This window comes from Nerophis ophidion, linkage group LG15, assembly GCF_033978795.1.
Source record: "Nerophis ophidion isolate RoL-2023_Sa linkage group LG15, RoL_Noph_v1.0, whole genome shotgun sequence".
NCBI lineage: Eukaryota > Metazoa > Chordata > Actinopteri > Syngnathiformes > Syngnathidae > Nerophis > Nerophis ophidion.
This window is the reverse complement of record NC_084625.1, coordinates 52,151,336-52,171,346: the sequence shown is the minus strand read 5'-3', so window position 1 is coordinate 52,171,346 and position 20,011 is coordinate 52,151,336. Positions and strand designations below refer to the sequence as shown.

General features: G+C 41.1%; 1 protein-coding gene across 1 annotated transcript in view; it reads left to right on the top strand.

Moving 5' to 3' along the window:
- The window catches only part of LOC133569800 (partitioning defective 3 homolog), a 529,671-nt gene extending 522,177 nt beyond the window's left edge, over window positions 1–7,494 (top strand). Inside the window, exon 23 of the mRNA XM_061922423.1 lies at window positions 3,704–7,494. Within this exon, the coding sequence (XP_061778407.1) occupies window positions 3,704–4,055 (352 nt within the window). The 3' untranslated portion in view covers window positions 4,056–7,494. The remainder of the gene's footprint in view (window positions 1–3,703) is intronic.
- Window positions 7,495–20,011: the final 12,517 nt, after the last annotated feature.

The window sequence follows — 20,011 nt, the reverse complement described above, 5'->3', positions numbered from 1 at the left end:
TGTGTGTGTGTGTGTGTGTGTGTGTGTGTGTGTGTGTGTGTGTGTGTGTGTGTGTGTGTGTGTGTGTGTGTGTGTGTGTGTGTGTGTGTGTGTGTGTGTGTGTGTTCTGGCAATGCTGACTTAATGGGGATATCGCTCTATTTACACAGTCACCTTTAGGGGAACTCTGACGGTATGGGGAGAAAAAAATGCAGGTCCCCTAAAGGGAAACCATTTTATATGATAGTCAGTTTTAAGCTTGATCAATCCAGAGATTTTTAAAAATGTGTTTGAGCTAACTGGGCAGTGGACATTTTACCAATTTTTTTTTGATGCCTCCGCAACCTGTAGAAAGGGTGGTCCCCACAAGTCATGAACAACAATTTGGTCCTCATTCCAATTGATAATCTGTGCGTGTGCGTGTGCGTGTGCGTGTGTGTGTGTGTGTGTGTGTGTGTGTGCGCGCGTGTGTTCTGGCAATGCTTACTTAATGGGGACATCGCTCTATTTACACAGTCACCTTTAGGGGACCTCTGATGGTATGGGGAGAAAAAAACGCAGGTCCCCTAAAGGGAAACCTTTTTATATGATAGTCAGTTTTAAGCTTGATCAATCCAGAGATTTTTAAAAATGTGTATGAGCTAACTGGGCAGTGGCCATTTTACCTCATTTTTTTGATGCCTCCACAATCTGTAGAAAGGCTGGTCCCCACAAGTACTGAACAACAACTTGGTCCCCATTCCAAATGGTAACCTGTGTGTGTGTGTGTGTGTGTGTGTGTGTGTGTGTGTGTGTGTGTGTGTGTGTGTGTGTGTGCGGTCGATTAAAACATGTTTCCTCCACATTCTTATGGATCTGCGGCCCGCGGGAAGGCCTAATCAATACAGTGTGTATCGGCCAGAGCGATCCACGCGTTCCTTTGCTGGCTGTTATCTGCCAGCGTGTCATGTGACGTGACAGGTGTCACGCGACGTGACAGGTGACTTCTTCTCTTTAGCAGCCGGCACTTGGTCGGATCGCGCTTGATGCAGAATTCTCCCCGTTTGAGCCACTTTGTCCTAGCGACTTCAAAATAAAAGCCCCAGAACGCTTCCGGAAGAAGTCCTGGTGGCTGCTCGTCAGATGGCAGGCGGGCTGGGATGTGAGGATGGCGCCGGACTCATGAAGTCTTAAAATTATTTTAGCTTAGAGGGGGACGAGGAACAAGTGTCTGAGTCGCAGAGGAGAGAGACACAACACACATGAGAAACACACACAAGTGAGGTGCGTTTTCTCAGCTGTTGACAACACACACACACACACACACTGGTTATCATTTGGAATGAGGACCAAGTTGTTGTTCATGACTTGTGGGGACCAAGTTGTTGTTCATGACTTGTGGTGACCAAGTTGTTGTTCATGACTTGTGGGGACCAAGTTGTTGTTCATGACTTGTGGGGACCAAGTTGTTGTTCATGACTTGTGGGGACCAAGTTGTTGTTCATGACTTGTGGGGACCAAGTTGTTGTTCATGACTTGTGGTGACCAAGTTGTTGTTCATGACTTGTGGGGACCAAGTTGTTGTTCATGACTTGTGGGGACCAAGTTGTTGTTCATGACTTGTGGGGACCAAGTTGTTGTTCATGACTTGTGGGGACCAAGTTGTTGTTTATGACTTGTGGGGACCAAGTTGTTGTTCATGACCTGTGGGGACCAAGTTGTTGTTGTTCAGGACTTGTGGGGACCAGCCTTTCTACAGGTTGTGGAGGCATCAAAAAAATGTGTTAAAATGTCCACTGCCCAGTTAGCTCATACACGTCTTTAAATCTCTGGATTGATGAAGTAATGTGCTGATCATTCTTGCTGGGGACCCTGGGGGAAAAAGAGTTCAAATGGTTCATGGGGACCAAATGTAAATAATTTTGCATGATTCACAAACATTTGTACGTGACTCCTGAAGACCATTTAAAAAAAGTTCAAATTAAATATGACATGATCCTCAGAATCATTTAAAAAGGTTTCCCTTTAGGGGATGTGTTTTTTTGTCCCCATACCGTCAGAGGTCCCCGAAAGGTGACTGTGTAAACAGAGCCATGTCCCCATTTAGTCAGCATTGCCCCAGAACACACACACACACACACACACACACACACACACACACATCAGCTTTTTGCACGGGGCGTTATAGCTCGGTTGGTAGAGTGGCTGTGCCAGCAACTTGGGGGTTGCAGGTTTGATTCCCACTTCCGTCATCCTAGTCACTGCCGTTGTGTCCTTGGGCAAGACACTTTACCCACCTGCTCCCAGTGCCACCCACACTGGTTTAAATGTAACTTAGATATTGGGTTTCACTATGTAAAGCGCTTTGAGTCACTAGAGAAAAGCGCTATATAAATATAATTCACTTCACTTCACTTGGGGGATATGTTTTCAGGTTATTGGTACCAATATATATATATATATATATATATATATATATATATATATATATATATATATATATATATATATATATATATATATAAAATCCTACTTTTCTAAAGAAAGGGGACCACAAAAAAAATGTCATTATTGCCCTTCATTTGACAAAAAATCTTAGTGGACATGAAACATATGTTTATTATTGTCATTTAGTCCTTCAATGAAATGTTGAACATACTAGACAACTTTCCTTAGTAGTAAGTAAACAAACAAAGACTCCTAATTAGTCTGCTGACGTATGCAGTAACATATTGTGTCATTTGTACACATTATGAAGGACAAACTGTAAAAAAAAAGATTATCAATCCATTTGTTCATTTACTGTTAAAATCTGCTTTTTTTCTGTTTTAAACATGTTCTATCTACACTTCTGTTAAAATGTTATAATCACTTATTCTTCTCTTCTTTGATACTTGACATTAGTTTTGGATGATACCACGCATTTAGGTATCGATCCGATACCAAGTAGTTACAGGATCATACATTGGTCATATTCAAAGTCCTCCTGTGTCCAGGGACGTATTTACTACCTTTATAAACATACATTTTTTGAAAAGGAAAAAAGATTTTATGATGCTAAACAATATTTATGTAATCATCGTCGTATCGACTAGATCCGCTCTTGTACTTGGTATCATTACAGTGGATGTCAGGTGTAGATCCACACATGGCGTTTGTTTACATTGTGACTCCGGTGAGCTATTGTATCCTCCTACGGTGTGTAGTGAAGCATGTTTAGCTATTCCTCGTCCTCCAGTGATAATGCTACCTTTAAAAAACTCACTTTCATTTTCACCATGGAGGCCAGGATTAGTGATTTAGAAGAAACTAAAACACTGCCGACTGGGGCTAGACATTATCCATGTCTTAAAGCACCTCTTCCTGAAGGCGTTTCAGTGTTCTAACTTCGCCTGTATTGTCATTTTTCAAGCCACAATGCGTCCATTCTCCCTTTTCTGTCTACGCACTGTGCCTGCTTGTAAGTACTCTGTGTGTGTGCGCTGCCGAACATGCTCCTCTGCTCGTAAAACCGGCAATGCCACGACGTTGACAATGTTGCGGCGTCAAGCCCGGGAACCGGTACTTTTCAGAGGCTATATAATACCGATTACGATTTATTAGTATCGCGGTACTATACTAGTACCGTACTATACTATTCGTTCACAACATATGTTTAACTTGTCATTAAAAGTTTGTGTACTTCCTGTGTGACCATGGTCCAAAAAGGGGGAAAGACATGAAATTATTTCATTTTTGTGTTTAGGCCGCCACGTAAGACCCCGAGCATCGCGTCCCAAGACGCACGGGACAAGGCTTTCCCACCAGCAGTCGCCAAGGATGACCCCCGCTACTCCGGCGCCCACAACGGCTACCTGGGAACGTCCAACTACAACGCCCGAGTCGTCCTGGAGACGCAGGAGTTGCTGAGACAGGAGCAGAGGCGCAGGGATCAGGAGGTCCACAAAGGACAGGAACCGTCTACCAGAAACCACAATCAGGAGCCCCCGAAATCCAAGGGTCCCTACAGACAGGATGTGCCCCCGTCCCCGGGTCAGCTGGCCAAGCTCAGCCGGCTTCATCAGGGCTCTGAGAAAGGCAGGCCGTTTTATCCCTAACCGTAAAAAACAACAACCTTGAGACTGATTTTACATTCCTTCAAAAAGTGAGCAGAGTCCAAATGCTGTCGTACTTTCAAGTATTTAATTCCCTTCATGACATGAACATTAATCTTTTTTATGGTATATGTAAAATAACGTTTTTTTTCCATATGTATATAAGTGCCTTACCAGTTTCTACCTTTGGACTTTGTCACGATCAATTGGGGGCTGGTCCGGGAGTGCCCCGACATCCCTCAGAGAGGAGAAGTCACTGCCACGGAGAAAGTATGAACTTTCCGACATTCCTTCATCGGCTTTTAGGTTCCTCTTCTCTCCTTCATCCGACCGGCTCAGGTGGGAGTTTTTAATGAGTGTACCTCGTTACAAAATAAACACAGCTTTGTTTTGTTGTGGAGTGCGGCAAGGAGCCAGAAACGCCAACCTTGTCGGCAAGCGTCCAGGCTTTGTTGGGAACGACTGGGACGTAAGTGAAGCTTGCCGGTGAAGTCGATGCGGTTTCTTGCGGAATCCTTTATTCAGGTTGGGCGGACTGGGGGGGTCAGTCTCTTTTATCAGCTGGGGGCTGGTCCGGGTGTGCCCCGACATCCCTCAGAGAGAAGTTACTGCCACGGAGAAAGTATGAACTTCCCGACATTCCTTCATCGGCTTTTAGGTTCCTCATCTCTCCTTCATCCGACCGGCTCAGGTGGGAGTTTTTAATTAGTGTACCTCGTTACAAAATAAACACAGCATTTGTTTTGTTGTGGAGTGCGGCAAGGAGCCAGAAACGGCAACCTTGTCGGCAAGGGTCCGGGCTTTGTTGGGAACGACTGGGACGTAAGTGAAGCTTGCCGGTGGAGTTGATGCGGTTTCTTGCGGAATCCTTTATTCAGGTTGGGCGGACTGGGGGGGGTTCAGTCTCTTTTATCAGCTGGGGGCTGGTCCGGGAGTGCCCCGACTTCCCTCAGAGAGGAGAAGTCACTGCAACTGAGAAAGTATGAACTTTCCGACATTCCTTCATCGGCTTTTAGGTTCCTCTTCTCTCCTTCATCCGACCGGCTCAGGTGGGAGTTTTTAATTAATGTACCTCGTTAGAAAATAAACACAGCATTTGTTTTGTTGTGGAGTGCGGCAAGGAGCCAGAAACGGCAACCTTGTCGGCAAGGGTCCGGGCTTTGTTGGGAACGACTGGGACGTAAGTGAAGCCTGCCGGTGGAGTCGGTGCGTTTTTTTTGGAATCTTTTATTCAGGTTGGGCGGACTGGGGTGGGATCAGCCTCTTTTATCAGCTGGGGGCTGGTCCGGGAGTGCCCCGACATCCCTCAGAGAGAAGTCACTGCCACGGAGAAGGTATGAACTTTCCGACATTCCTTCATCGGCTTTTAGGTTCCTCTTCTCTCCTTCATCCGACCGGCTCAGGTGGGAGTTTTTAATTAATGTACCTCGTTAGAAAATAAACACAGCATTTGTTTTGTTGTGGAGTGCGGCAAGGAGCCAGAAACGGCAACCTTGTCGGCAACCGTCCGGGCTTTGTTGGGAACGACTGGGACGTAAGTGAAGCCTGCCGGTGGAGTCGGTGCGTTTTTTTTGGAATCTTTTATTCAGGTTGGGCGGACTGGAGGGGGGGTCAGTCTCTTTTATCAGCTCGGGGCTGGTCCGGGAGTGCCCCGACATCCCTCAGAGAGGAGAAGTCACTGCCACGGAGAAAGTATGAACTTTCCGACATTCCTTCTTGGCTTTTAGGTTCCTCTTCTCTCCTTCATCCGACCGGCTCAGGTGGGAGTTTTTAATTAATGTACCTCGTTAGAAAATAAACACAGCATTTGTTTTGTTGTGGAGTGCGGCGAGGAGCCAGAAACGCCAACCTTGTCGGCAAGGGTCCGGGCTTTGTTGGGAACGACTGGGACGTAAGTGAAGCTTGCCGGTGGAGTTGATGCGGTTTCTTGCGGAATCCTTTATTCAGGTTGGGCGGACTGGGGGGGGGTCAGTCTCTTTTATCAGCTGGGGGCTGGTCCGGGAGTGCCCCGACATCCCTCAGAGAGGAGAAGTCACGGCAACCGAGAAAGTATGAACTTTCCAACATTCCTTCATCGGCTTTTAGGTTCCTCTTCTCTCCTTCATCCGACCGGCTCAGGTGGGAGTTTTTAATTAGTGTACCTCGTTACAAAATAAACACAGCATTTGTTTTGTTGTGGAGTGCGGCAAGGAGCCAGAAACGCCAACCTTGTCGGGAAGGGTCCGGGCTTTGTTGGGAACGACTGGGACGTAAGTGAAGCTTGCCGGTGGAGTTGATGCGGTTCCTTACGGAATCTTTATTCAGGTTGGGCGGACTGGGGGGGGGGTCAGTCTCTTTTATCAGCTGGACACAATTTGACTGATTGGTTCTTTTATTCTGTGATTGCGTCCTTTGACGGAGAACAATTTGGTTGTATTCCTAATCAATATTTGGTGGGGGTGTGTGAGTGTGCGTTCTTGCACTTTTTGTAAATTAAGGCCTATTTAAAAAAAAACAATGATTAATAATTTCAGGGCATGTGTGAAAATGTTTTGCTTTTTATGTTGTTCGGTGTGTAAAAATGAAGCTTTTAACTTTGACATCACTACAAACATGGACAGTGGTACCTCTGTTTTTGCGATTTTTGGAAAAAAAAGTACCAGATGTCGGCCTAACTTTGTACGTACCAAACTAGTCCGTTTACCGGCGTACTGTTCATTGGAATCCAGTGGCCAAATAATTTTTTTTTAGATATTGGATTCTGTAGACAGATTGCAGCCATGGGGTCTTTGGACTGGGTCGCGGGTGGAGAGTGGGTCGCTGACCAGTTTTCAGTCGAGTCTCTGAACGACTCTTTTTAGTGAACAATGAGAAGCCTTTCTCACTCATCTCAATAAGTTTGAATATCGTTCAAAAATGATTTTAATTAATTAGTTTATTTTAGACAAAGTTTCCATTAGTAACTCATATTGAAATATTCTACATTTGGACTTTTTTGGGGGAGTTTTCATTTCTCCTCCAAGCAGCTACAAGACATTGAAACATTGAAAACTTCTTGAATTCGGTCCTGACATTGAGTATCTCAACGTTGAAACAACATGCTTTTTGACAACGTTAAATTAATATTGGGTTGTGACGTTGATTTGTTAGGTCAAGAAAAAACACAAAAGCCATTTCGTCCCTACAAGCCTCTTTCACAGGTTTCCCTGCTCTTCAGGGGAGTTTTCCCTGAACTCCCCTGAAGTGCAGGGAAATCTGTGAAACAGGCTCACTACAGGAAGAGATGAAGGTACAACATTCTTTCTTCTGCTCGGATAGAAGAGAAACATCTTCTTAGACAATCTAAACCAGGGGTGTCCAAACTTTTTGACTTGGGGGCTAAAAAATTTTGGTTGAGGGCCGAAAAACGACTGTATTTTAAGTTATGTATATATATATATATATATATATATATATATATATATATATATATACATACACACACATACGTTAGGTCAGGAAAAAACACAGAGGCTATTTCATCCCTTCAAGCCTGTTTCAAAGATTTCCCTGCTCTTCAGGAAGTTTTCCCTGAACTTTGCCCACATCTGTGGTCCTCTCCAAGGTTGTCATAGTTGTCATTGTCACCGACGTCCCACCGGGTGTGAGTTTTCCTTGCCCTTATGTGGGTTCTTCCGAGGATGTCGTAGTCGTAGTGGTTTGTGCAGTCCTTTGAGACATTTGTGATTTAGGGCTATATAAATAAACATTAATTGATGTGTGTGTGTATATATATATATATATATATATATATATATATATACACACACACATATATGTGTATATATATAATATATATATATTATATATATATATATATATATATATATATATATACACACACACATATATGTATATATATATACATATATGTGTGTGTGTGTGTGTGTGCATTTTATATTAATATAATGGATATATAAAGAATAAATAATACATTTGTATATTAAGAGTATATGAATGTTCGACTCCTACCTTGTTTACTTCTGTGACAACCTCCTTAAAGTTTTATAAAAACAAAACAAACAAAAAAACAGAAAAATCAAGCAGCTAAAATGTGCCAAACAGGGATAAGTGTGGAGAGTGTGTTTCGTATTTCCCCCAAATGCCTTCCAATGGATTCAAATGTGTGTAGTTTTCCATTTTTTATGGTGCAGGGATGTTTTTTAATCATTTTGACATTTTGTTAGTTGGACTTTTTGTTTTTGTGGTGCCATGACTAGGGGAGGTTGTTTGCATTGGGTCGTATAAGTAAATGCTCTGCATGCGGTGGTTTAGAGTAAAAGTCATCATGTTAATCACTAGATGGTGACATAATCACTGCATCAAAACTGTTAGGAGTATCAACATGAGTTCTATATACATTCGGTAAAGATTCCTTAATAAACTCATGACATATTGCAGGCCAAATTTAAGACCTCGTTTGGACATCCCTGATTTAAACGGTCCAGTTGTGATCAAGTCGACGCCCTGAGACCGTTAATCCGTCACTCTGTGTGTAGTGATGACCAGACTTAGTTGTCATTCAGTGGGTGAGGTTGAACCTGCAAGTAAAAAGAAGTTGAGAACCACTTTATTATGCAGGTGTGACGTATTCGTTCATAGAATGCACACGTATTCGTTCATAGAATGCACACGTATTTGTTCATAGAGTGCACATGTATTTGTTCATAGAGTGCACAAGGGCGACGTTTCAAAGCACACACTCGACCAATACGAGCTTGTTATTGAAGGCAAAAATACATCAAGGAAGTGAGAAACCACAACGAATTTCCTAGAATCTTGGATTTTTCCCTTAAATTGTCACACATAATGCTTTGTTATTGTTCTGCAAACTGCCATTGCTGTGTTGTTCTACAGGACAAAGTGATTGTGTGTCACACAAACCACGTCCTCCTATGCAAATGTTTGTGTTATTTGTGTCAAATGAAAGTCTTCCGTTTCAGAGGATTTTTTGTATTGTTTTCCAACCCGTGAAAAAGGTATTGTTACTGTTCAGTCCTTTATTTTGTCGTGTTAAGTATCGGTGGTACTATGCTGGTGTAAACATGAATAATATGTAAGAACGGTACTGTACAATGTTCCTTTTTTTATATAACTGTGTATGATTAGAAAATGACTGTTTCTGCTCTTTTGTGTGCAGTAAAAGCAATAAAAAATATTTTTTAGGTATTGCCTTCCGGCTCATTTCCTTACCCTTTTTTCTGACACTTGACTAGAGTTGTACGGTATACCGGTACTAGCATATTACCGTGATACTAATGAATCATATTCCTAAAGCCTCTTACAAGTACCCATGAAAGTACTGGACGTCAACATCCTTCTCAATGATGTCTAGTGGGCAGCCTAGGACGGTGTTAGCTCTCTTAATCAGTTTATTAACTATGTTCCTGTCTCTGGCCTCAGTTTGGTTCCTACCAGCCTTTTTCTTTCCCAGGATTAAGAGTCATTCTTCATCGAAATGGGAATATAACAACATCCTAGCAGTCGGCATCCTAATGACAGCAGACGTTGTACAGTAAGTGATGTTTTATTATGTTTGTTGTCTCAAAGTCTGCAGTGAGTGATAATCAGTGTCATACATTGACATCTTTCAGCAAAAATCTACAGGAAGTTGGCAAACACCCCTTCAAAACAAAAGTTTCCTAAAAAATGTAATTTTTGCCTCTGTGAGCTGTAATTTGACCCCCTTAAAATGCTTCAAAACTCACCAAATTTAACTCACATCAGGACTGGCGAAAATTGCGATCTAATCAGAAAACCAAAACTCAAAATTACGCTCTAGCGCCCCCTTGGAAAAAACACAGACAAAACTGCCGAGCAGTCGGCATCCTAATGACAGCAGACGTTGTACAGTAAGTGATGTTTTATTATGTTTGTTGTCTCTTAAAGTCTGCAGTGAGTAATAATCAGTGTCATACATTGACATCCTTCAGCAAAAATCTACAGGAAGTTGGCAAAAAACCCTTCAAAACAAAAGTTTCCTAAAAATGTAATTTTTCCCCTATTTGAGCTGTAATTTGACCCCCTTAAAATGCTTCAAAACTCACCAAATTTAACACACATCAGGACTGGCGAAAATTGCGATCTAATCAGAAAACCAAAACTCAAAATTGCGCTCTAGCGCCCCCTTGGAAAAAACACAGACAAAACTGCCGAGCAGTCGGCATCCTAACGACAGCAGACGTTGTACAGTAAGTGATGTTTTATTATGTTTGTTGTCTCTTAAAATCGGCAGTGAGTAATAATCAGTGTCATACATTGACATCCTTCAGCAAAAATCCACAGGAAGTAAGTTGGCAAAAACCCTTTCAAAACAAAAGTTCCCTAAAAATGTAATTTTTCCCGCTTTGAGCTGTAATTTGACCCCCTTAAAATGCTTCAAAACTCACCAAACTGGACGCACACATCAGGACTGGTGAAAATTGCGATCTAATAATAAAAACATATCCCAAAACTCAAAATTAAGCTCTAGCGCCCCCTTGGAAAAAACACAGACAAAACTGCCGAGCAGTCGGCATCCTAATGACAGCAGACGTTGTACAGTAAGTGATGTTTTATTATGTTTGTTGTCTCTTAAAGTCTGCAGTGAGTGATAATCAGTGTCATACATTGACATCTTTCAGCAAAAATCTACAGGAAGTTGGGAAAAACCCCTTCAAAACAAAAGTTTCCTGAAAATGTCATTTTTGCCTCTTTGAGCTGAAATTTGACCCCCTTAAAATGCTTCAAAACTCACCAAATTTAACACACATCAGGACTGGCGAAAATTGCGATCTAATCAGAAAACCAAAACTCAAAATTACGCTCTAGCGCCCCCTTGGAAAAAACACAGACAAAACTGCCGAGCAGTCGGCATCCTAATGACAGCAGACGTTGTACAGTAAGTGGTGTTTTATTATGTTTGTTGTCTTTTAAAATCTGCAGTGAGTAATAAGCAGTGTCATACATTGACATCTTTCAGCAAAAATCTACAGGAAGTTGGCAAAAAACCCCTTCAAAACAAAAGTTTCCTAAAAATGTCATTTTTCCCTCTTTGAGCTGTAATTTGACCCCCTTAAAATGCTTCAAAACTCACCAAACTGGACACACACATCAGGACTGGTGAAAATTGCGATATAATAATAAAAACATATCCCAAAACTCAAAATTAAGCTCTAGCGCCCCCTTGGAAAAAACACAGACAAAACTGCCGAGCAGTCGGCATCCTAATGACAGCAGACGTTGTACAGTAAGTGATGTTTTATTATGTTTGTTGTCTCTTAAAGTCTGCAGTGAGTAATAATCAGTGTCATACATTGACATCCTTCAGCAAAAATCTACAGGAAGTTGGCAAAAAACCCTTCAAAACAAAAGTTTCCTAAAAATGTAATTTTTCCCCTATTTGAGCTGTAATTTGACCCCCTTAAAATGCTTCAAAACTCACCAAATTTAACACACATCAGGACTGGCGAAAATTGCGATCTAATCAGAAAACCAAAACTCAAAATTGCGCTCTAGCGCCCCCTTGGAAAAAACACAGACAAAACTGCCGAGCAGTCGGCATCCTAACGACAGCAGACGTTGTACAGTAAGTGATGTTTTATTATGTTTGTTGTCTCTTAAAATCGGCAGTGAGTAATAATCAGTGTCATACATTGACATCCTTCAGCAAAAATCCACAGGAAGTTGGCAAAAACCCTTTCAAAACAAAAGTTTCCTAAAAATGTAATTTTTCCCGCTTTGAGCTGTAATTTGACCCCCTTAAAATGCTTCAAAACTCACCAAACTGGACGCACACATCAGGACTGGTGAAAATTGCGATCTAATAATAAAAACATATCCCAAAACTCAAAATTAAGCTCTAGCGCCCCCTTGGAAAAAACACAGACAAAACTGCCGAGCAGTCGGCATCCTAATGACAGCAGACGTTGTACAGTAAGTGATGTTTTATTATGTTTGTTGTCTCTTAAAGTCTGCAGTGAGTGATAATCAGTGTCATACATTGACATCTTTCAGCAAAAATCTACAGGAAGTTGGGAAAAACCCCTTCAAAACAAAAGTTTCCTGAAAATGTAATTTTTGCCTCTTTGAGCTGAAATTTGACCCCATTAAAATGCTTCAAAACTCACCAAATTTAACACACATCAGGACTGGCGAAAATTGCGATCTAATCAGAAAACCAAAACTCAAAATTACGCTCTAGCGCCCCCTTGGAAAAAACACAGACAAAACTGCCGAGCAGTCGGCATCCTAATGACAGCAGACGTTGTACAGTAAGTGGTGTTTTATTATGTTTGTTGTCTTTTAAAATCTGCAGTGAGTAATAAGCAGTGTCATACATTGACATCTTTCAGCAAAAATCTACAGGAAGTTGGCAAAAAACCCCTTCAAAACAAAAGTTTCCTAAAAATTTCATTTTTCCCTCTTTGAGCTGTAATTTGACCCCCTTAAAATGCTTCAAAACTCACCAAACTGGACACACACATCAGGACTGGTGAAAATTGCGATATAATAATAAAAACATATCCCAAAACTCAAAATTAAGCTCTAGCGCCCCCTTGGAAAAAACACAGACAAAACTGCCGAGCAGTCGGCATCCTAATGACAGCAGACGTTGTACAGTAAGTGATGTTTTATTATGTTTGTTGTCTCTTAAAGTCTGCAGTGAGTAATAATCAGTGTCATACATTGACATCCTTCAGCAAAAATCTACAGGAAGTTGGCAAAAAACCCCTTCAAAACAAAAGTTTCCTGAAAATGTCATTTTTGCCTCTTTGAGCTGAAATTTGACCCCCTTAAAATGCTTCAAAACTCACCAAATTCAACACACATCAGGACTGGCGAAAATTGCGATCTAATCAGAAAACCAAAACTCAAAATTGCGCTCTAGCGCCCCCTAGGAATAAAAAACACAGACAAAACTGCCGAGCAGTCGGCATCCTAATGACAGCAGACGTTGTACAGTAAGTGATGTTTTATTATGTTTGTTGTCTCTTAAAATCTGCAGTGAGTAATATTCAGTGTCATACATTGACATCCTTCAGCAAAAATCTACAGGAAGTTGGCAAAAAACCCCTTCAAAACAAAAGTTTCCTAAAAATGTAATTTTTCCCTCTTTGAGCTGTAATTTGACCCCCTTAAAATGCTTCAAAACTCACCAAACTGGACACACACATCGGGACTGGTGAAAATTGCGATCTAATAATAAAAACATATCCCAAAACTCAAAATTGTGCTCTAGCGCCCCCCAGGAATAAAACATAGACAAGACTGCTCTTGGGAAGAAAACACAGACAAAACTGCTTGTAACTTCCGATAAGAATGTCGTAAAGACATGAAACAAAAACCGCTATGTAGGTCTCACTTAGACCTACATTTCATTCATTGACACTCTTCAGCAAAAATCAACAGGAATTTGGCAGTTATCCCGTTAAAACAAAAGTTTTGTAAAAACTCGTCACCTTTTTTCAAACATTATCTCCTCTGACTGCGTTTGTTGTGTCGGCTTCAAAATACCACGGGGGAGAGATTGAACCCTTCTGATTAAAAGTTGACAAAATAGTTTTTCTAACTGTTCCGGTTTTGATTTTACGAGCCTTCAGAGAACTGCTGCTTAAAAGCAGGAGGCACCAGCGTGACCACACAATGCAGAGAAGGTAGGTAATGTGCGGGTAAAGATATGTTGACTGGGTGGAAGAAGGAGGCACCAGTTTGACACCTGGATACAGAGAAGGTAGGTAAAGTGCAGGTAAAGATATGTTGACTGGGTGAAAGAAGGAGGCACCAGTTTGACTCCAGGATACAGAGAAGGTAGGTAACGTGCAGGTAAAGATATGTTGTCTGGGTGACGGCAGGAAGCACCAGCGTGTATGCGTGAAAGAAAGAAGCACCAGTGTGACCCCAGGATGCAGGCAAGCTAGGTAATGTGCAGGTAAAGATATGTTGAATGGGTAAAGGCAGGAAACACCAGCAAAAGTTGGTCCCGTCCATCGCTGCTTGCAGCTTTAATTATGTTTGTTGTCTCTTTAAGTCTGCAGTGAGTAATAATCAGTGATGTTGAAGGAAAATTTGAAAGTTTTTTCTCAATGTGGCCCCCGGGTCAAAATATTTGCCCAGCTCTGTTGTCGAGCCTCATCTCGGCTTTTGTGGTTTTATTTTGAAAAGTGAAATGTCAGCTAGAAATTTGACAGAAAATAAGCTTACAACACAGTCCAATGGACAATATTAACATGTATTTATCTTCCATCCATCCATTTTCTAACGCTTATTCCCTTTTGGGGTCGCGCCATCGTATTTACGCCTATTTTAGACAGTAAGCAGACCCTCACAAGTGGGGTGGGAAATGCACGTTTATGCAAAATAATTCAACACAAAATGATTGTCAACATTTTTCAAGCAAAAACATCTCAGTTTGACGTTTGTTCGAATCACTTTGATGTATCGGACAGTTTTTCTCGCCCCGTTTCTGTAACAACCATCAAGATGTTTTATCACCTAAGAACTTAACATAAAACTCAATGAGGCAAACTTTCATGTTTCCATAACTCAAAAGAGGACTTTTTTCCCTCTGCAAAGGAAATAATCGCTGATTCGGCCGTCCGGCTGCCAGACCCTCGCTTGGACGTCAGCTCTTTGATACTCAAATGTTGTACGTCTGATTCAGCCGTGACCGTCGGCCATTGGCACCGAGTCAAGTCGTTGTACTACGATGAAATATCATCATCCCATTTTTATCCATGTTGCTTCCGTTTCTGAGTCAGTGATGGAAAAGCTACTTGGACAATTTAGTAAGCTAAGCTAAAAGTTACTCTCCATAAAATGTAACTAAGCTACAAGTTACTCTCTGTTAAATGTAGCTAAGCTACAAGTTACTCTCCATTAAATGTAACTAAGCTACAAGTTACTCTCCATTAAATGTAACTAAGCTACAAATTACTCTCCGTTAAATGTAACTAAGCTACATGTTACTGTCTATTAACTGTAGCTAAGCTACAAGTTACTCTCCATTAAATGTAGCTGAGCTACAAGTTTATCTCCATTAAATGTAACTAAGCTAAAAGTTACTCTCCAATAAATGTAGATATTCACAAGTTACTCTCCATTAAATGTAGCTAAGATACAAGTTACTCTCCATTTAATGTAGCTAAGCTACAGGTTATTCTCCATTAAATGTAACTAAGTTACAAGTTACTCTCCATTAAATGTAGCTAAGATACAAGTTACTCTCCATTTAATGTACCTAAGCTACAGGTTACTCTCCATCAAATGTACCTAAGTTACAAGTTACTCTCCATTAAATGTAGCTAAGCTACAAGTTACTCTCCATTAATTGTAATTGAGCTACAAGTTACTCTGCAATAAATGTAGCTAAGCTACAAGTTATTCTCTATTAAATGTAGCAAAGCTACAAGTTACTCTCCATTAAATGTAACTAAGTTACAAGTTACTCTCCATTAAATGTAACTAAGCTACAAGTTACTCTCCATCAAATGTAATTAAGCTACAAGTTACTCTCCATTAAATGTAACTAAGCTACAAGTTATTCTCTAATAAATGTAACTAAGATACAAGTTATTTTCCAATAAATGCAGGTATTCACAAGTTACTCTCCATTAAATGTAGCCCAGCTACAAGTTACTGTCCATTAAATGTAGCTAAGCTACAAGTTACTCTCCAATAAATGTAGGTATTCACAAGTTACTCTACATTAAATGTAGCCCAGTTACAAGTTACTGTCCATTAAATGTAGCTAAGCTACAACTTATTCTCCGTTAAATGTAAGTAAACTACAAGTTAGTATCCATTAAATGTAGCTAAGCTACAAGTTACTCTCCATTAAATATAGTTAAGCTACAAGTTACTCTCCATTAAATGTAGCTAAGCTACAAGTTACTCTCCATTAAATATAGTTAAGCTACAAGTTACTCTCCATTAAATGTTGCTAAGCTACAAGTTACTCCCCGAAACTACAAGTTACTCTTCATAAAATGTAACTTATTGAAGGACTAATTTACAATAATAAACATATGTTTAATATACACTAAGATGTTTTGGTCAAACAAAGACAATAATGCCATTTATTGTGGTCCCCTTTAATTAGAAAAGTTCTTGAAAAAAAGTATCAAAACACATTTTGGTACTGGTACCAGCACCTTAATATTGGTATCGAGACAACGCTATTCTCGACACCCTTTCTTAGTCAATCAATCAATCAATCAATGTTTATTTATATAGCCCCAAGTCACAAATGTCTCAAAGGACTGCACAAATCATTACGACTAGAACATCCTCGGAAGAACCCACAAAAGGGCAAGGAAAACTCACACCCAGTGGGCAGGGAGAATTCACATCCAGTGGGACGCCAGTGACAATGCTGACTATGAGAAACCTTGGAGAGGACCTCAGATGTGGGTAACCCCCCCCCCTCTAGGGGACCGAAAGCAATGGATGTGGAGCGGGTCTAACATGATACTGTGAAAGTTCAATCCATAGTGGCTCCAACACAGCCGCGAGAGTTCAGTTCAAGCGGATCCAAGACAGCAGCGAGAGTCCCGTCCACAGGAAACCATCTCAAGCGGAGGCGGATCAGCAGCGTAGAGATGTCCCCAACCGATACAGGCGAGTGGTCCATCCTGGGTCTCGACTCTGGACAGCCAGTACTTCATCCATGGTCATCGGACCGGACACCCTCTACAAGGGAGGGGGGGGACATAGGAGAAAACAGAAAAGAAGCGGCAGATCAACTGGTCTAAAAAGGAGGTCTAGTTAAAGGCTAGAGTATACAGATGAGTTTTAAGATGAGACTTAAATGCTTCTACTGAGGTAGCATCTCGAACTGTTACTGGGAGGGCATTCCAGAGTACTGGAGCCCGAACGGAAAACGCTCTATAGCCCGCAGACTTTTTTTGGGCTCTAGGAATCACTAATAAGCCGGAGTCTTTTGAACGCAGATTTCTTGCCGGGACATATGGTACAATACAATCGGCAAGATAGGATGGAGCTAGACCGTGTAGTATTTTATACGTAAGTAGTAAAACCTTAAAGTCACATCTGAAGTGCACAGGAAGCCAGTGCAGGTGAGCCAGTATAGGTATATATGTATGTACAGTATATATGTATATAAAGGTATATACAGTATAGGTATATATGTATGTATATATGTATATAAAGGTATATACAGTACAGGTATATATGTATGTATATATGTATATAAAGGTATATACAGTATAGGTATATATGTATGTATATATGTATATAAAGGTATATACAGTATAGGTATATATGTATGTATATATGTATATAAAGGTCTATACAGTATAGGTATATATGTATGTATATATGTATATAAAGGTATATACAGTATAGGTATATATGTATGTATATATGTACAGTATATAAAGGTATATACAGTATAGGTATATATGTATGTATATATGTATATAAAGGTATATACAGTATAGGTATATATGTATGTATATATGTATATAAAGGTATATACAGTATAGGCGTAATGTGATCAAACTTTCTTGTTCTTTAATGAATCATATTAATGTATTGAGTCCAACCTGCAACTCGGTGTAAAGATGAAGACCCACAGAGACTGAAAGGGCAATGGCTTGATCCCAACATGGCGGCCATTGCACCATGGAACATATCGGGTGATCTTCCACAACATTTCGTCTTTTATGGTCCGTGCGGGAAATAAAGCTGTCCTTGAGTCGGACCATCTTTACGACATAAAACGATTTATCCTTGGGATGGTGGATGCCGCATTCCTTTGCCGACGGAAAGCCAAGAGTGAGCGACAACGGAGCGGTGTGTGCTTTGACGACCACTGGGGTGACATTTGATCCTGTTATATGAAGCAGATGAAGAGTCTCCTGGTTTTGGATACGGGAGATCATGTGTATTGCCTCACTTCAGCGCCTTCTAAGTCTGGGTCACCTGTTTTGGGTTGAAGAGCTGACCCCTGGATCTGAGAGCGGAAGCCTGTGCTATTGTGGTCATAAATCCTGGCAGATGCAGAAGAAAAGCCATCGGCGGGAGGCTGACCTTCGCAAGCGTCCGCTCAGAACTTTGGCCAACATCTGGCGACTGCGTGTGTTGTCCTTTGGAATACGTGGGAAGACCAGGAGGACCATCTTTGGACCATGAAAAGCAAAGCGCGTCGCTCCAGAAGGACGGAGCGATAACAGATTGACTGAAAATGGGAGGAGCAGAGGGTTTACCGCCCTCTGGAGTCACGCCAAGATCTCTAGGCTATTTGGTGAGTCTTGAGTCCGGAAGAGGACGACGTAAACCATGGTCTCTCAATGTACAGACATTCTAACCAGTCAGTTTGGAACTTCACCTTGGTTCTGTCTCTACCAACCGAGCCAACCGAGCATTGGCTCGTTGGGTTGTCCCGGTACCAAAATGTATTTCAATACTTTAGCGCCCTCTGGAGTCACGCCAAGATCTCGTGAGCTGGAATCCTAAGCTATTTGGTGAGTCTTGAGTCCGGAAGAGGACAAGGTAAACCATGGTCTCTCACTGTACAGACGTTCTAACCAGTCAGTTTGGAACTTCAACTTGGTTCTTATAACCTCACCTTGGTTCTGTCTCTACCAACCGAGCCAACCGAGCATTGGCTTGTAGGGTTGTCCCAGTACCAAAATGTATTTCAATATTTTTTGATAATTTTTTAAATAAAGGTAATGTTGCGTTTTGTACCAGATGTTCCTCCAAGGGAATTTAAGTTACTGGTCAATCCCAAGTTCTTTTGATTACACATAAACTGAGTTTAAATGTTCACCCAGAACAGAATAGGTATTTTGCAATTTATTCCAAAGCTTTGGAGGGACCAACCTAAAAACAACACATTCAAATCGCGTCGCCAAATTGATCTGAAAACATTACGGAAGCGCTGTGTTCTTCAATATGTCCCTCGCCCCCACCCTCCAGAACGAATACACATGTCTATTGTTCTCCTCAGCTGGAGACAGGATGAGATAAGAAGAAGGAGTATCTCTTCTCCTCACATTCCTAAAGCCAAGGTTAACTTGCAGTGTAGCATGGACATGAGATTAAAAAATAGAAAGAGTACAAATGGAAAACACAAATTATTTCAAATATGACTATATAATATCCGTCAGTAACCTCGAAATAATGGCATCGTTGTCTTTATTTTGAGAAAAAATCTTAGGGTAGCTCATTCAGGTAATTCATGCTCTTAATCATTTTTCTAAAATCCCTCTTTTCTCAGAATTCCCGACATTTGGAAAAATTAAACACAAACTATTTCAACTCATTCTGCCCGTTCATGTTTTTTTTTTTTTATATACCATTTTCCCCAAAAAATCCAGCTTTTCCCGAAATTCTCGAATTTTGGAGCAATTCCCATTAAAATGAATTTTTCAATTCGTTCTTTGAACTTCCACAATCCCCAGATCCTCCAACCCATTCAACCTTTGACACATTCCACCATTCTGGAAATTCAAACAGCCCTTTTTCCAAGTTAAAAAAAAATCCAGATTTTCCCGAAATTCCCTAATACCATCTACTACTTCAACATTTCTTGCCCGATTTAAACAATTCTAACAACAACCAATTCTGCTCTTTCAGGACATCCATCCATCCATTCATTTTCTACCGCTTATTCCCTTTTGGGGTTGCGGGGGGCGCTGGCGCCTATCTCAGCTACAATCGGGCGGAAGGCGGGGTACACCCTGGAAAAGTCGCCACCTCATTGCAGGGCTTTCAGGACATCCATGCCCCTAATCATTTTTTTTAATCCCACGTTTCCCAAAATTCCCAAATTTCCAGTAAATTCCCATTGAAATGAATGTGACATTTTGCAGACTTCCAACTGTTCAGCCTATTCGGGAATCGCAGGCTTTCCCTTGAAAAAATTGAAAAATTCCCAGATTTCCCAGAATTTCAGGTTTTCTGGGACATTTTTCCCATTCACAATGAATTGGTCG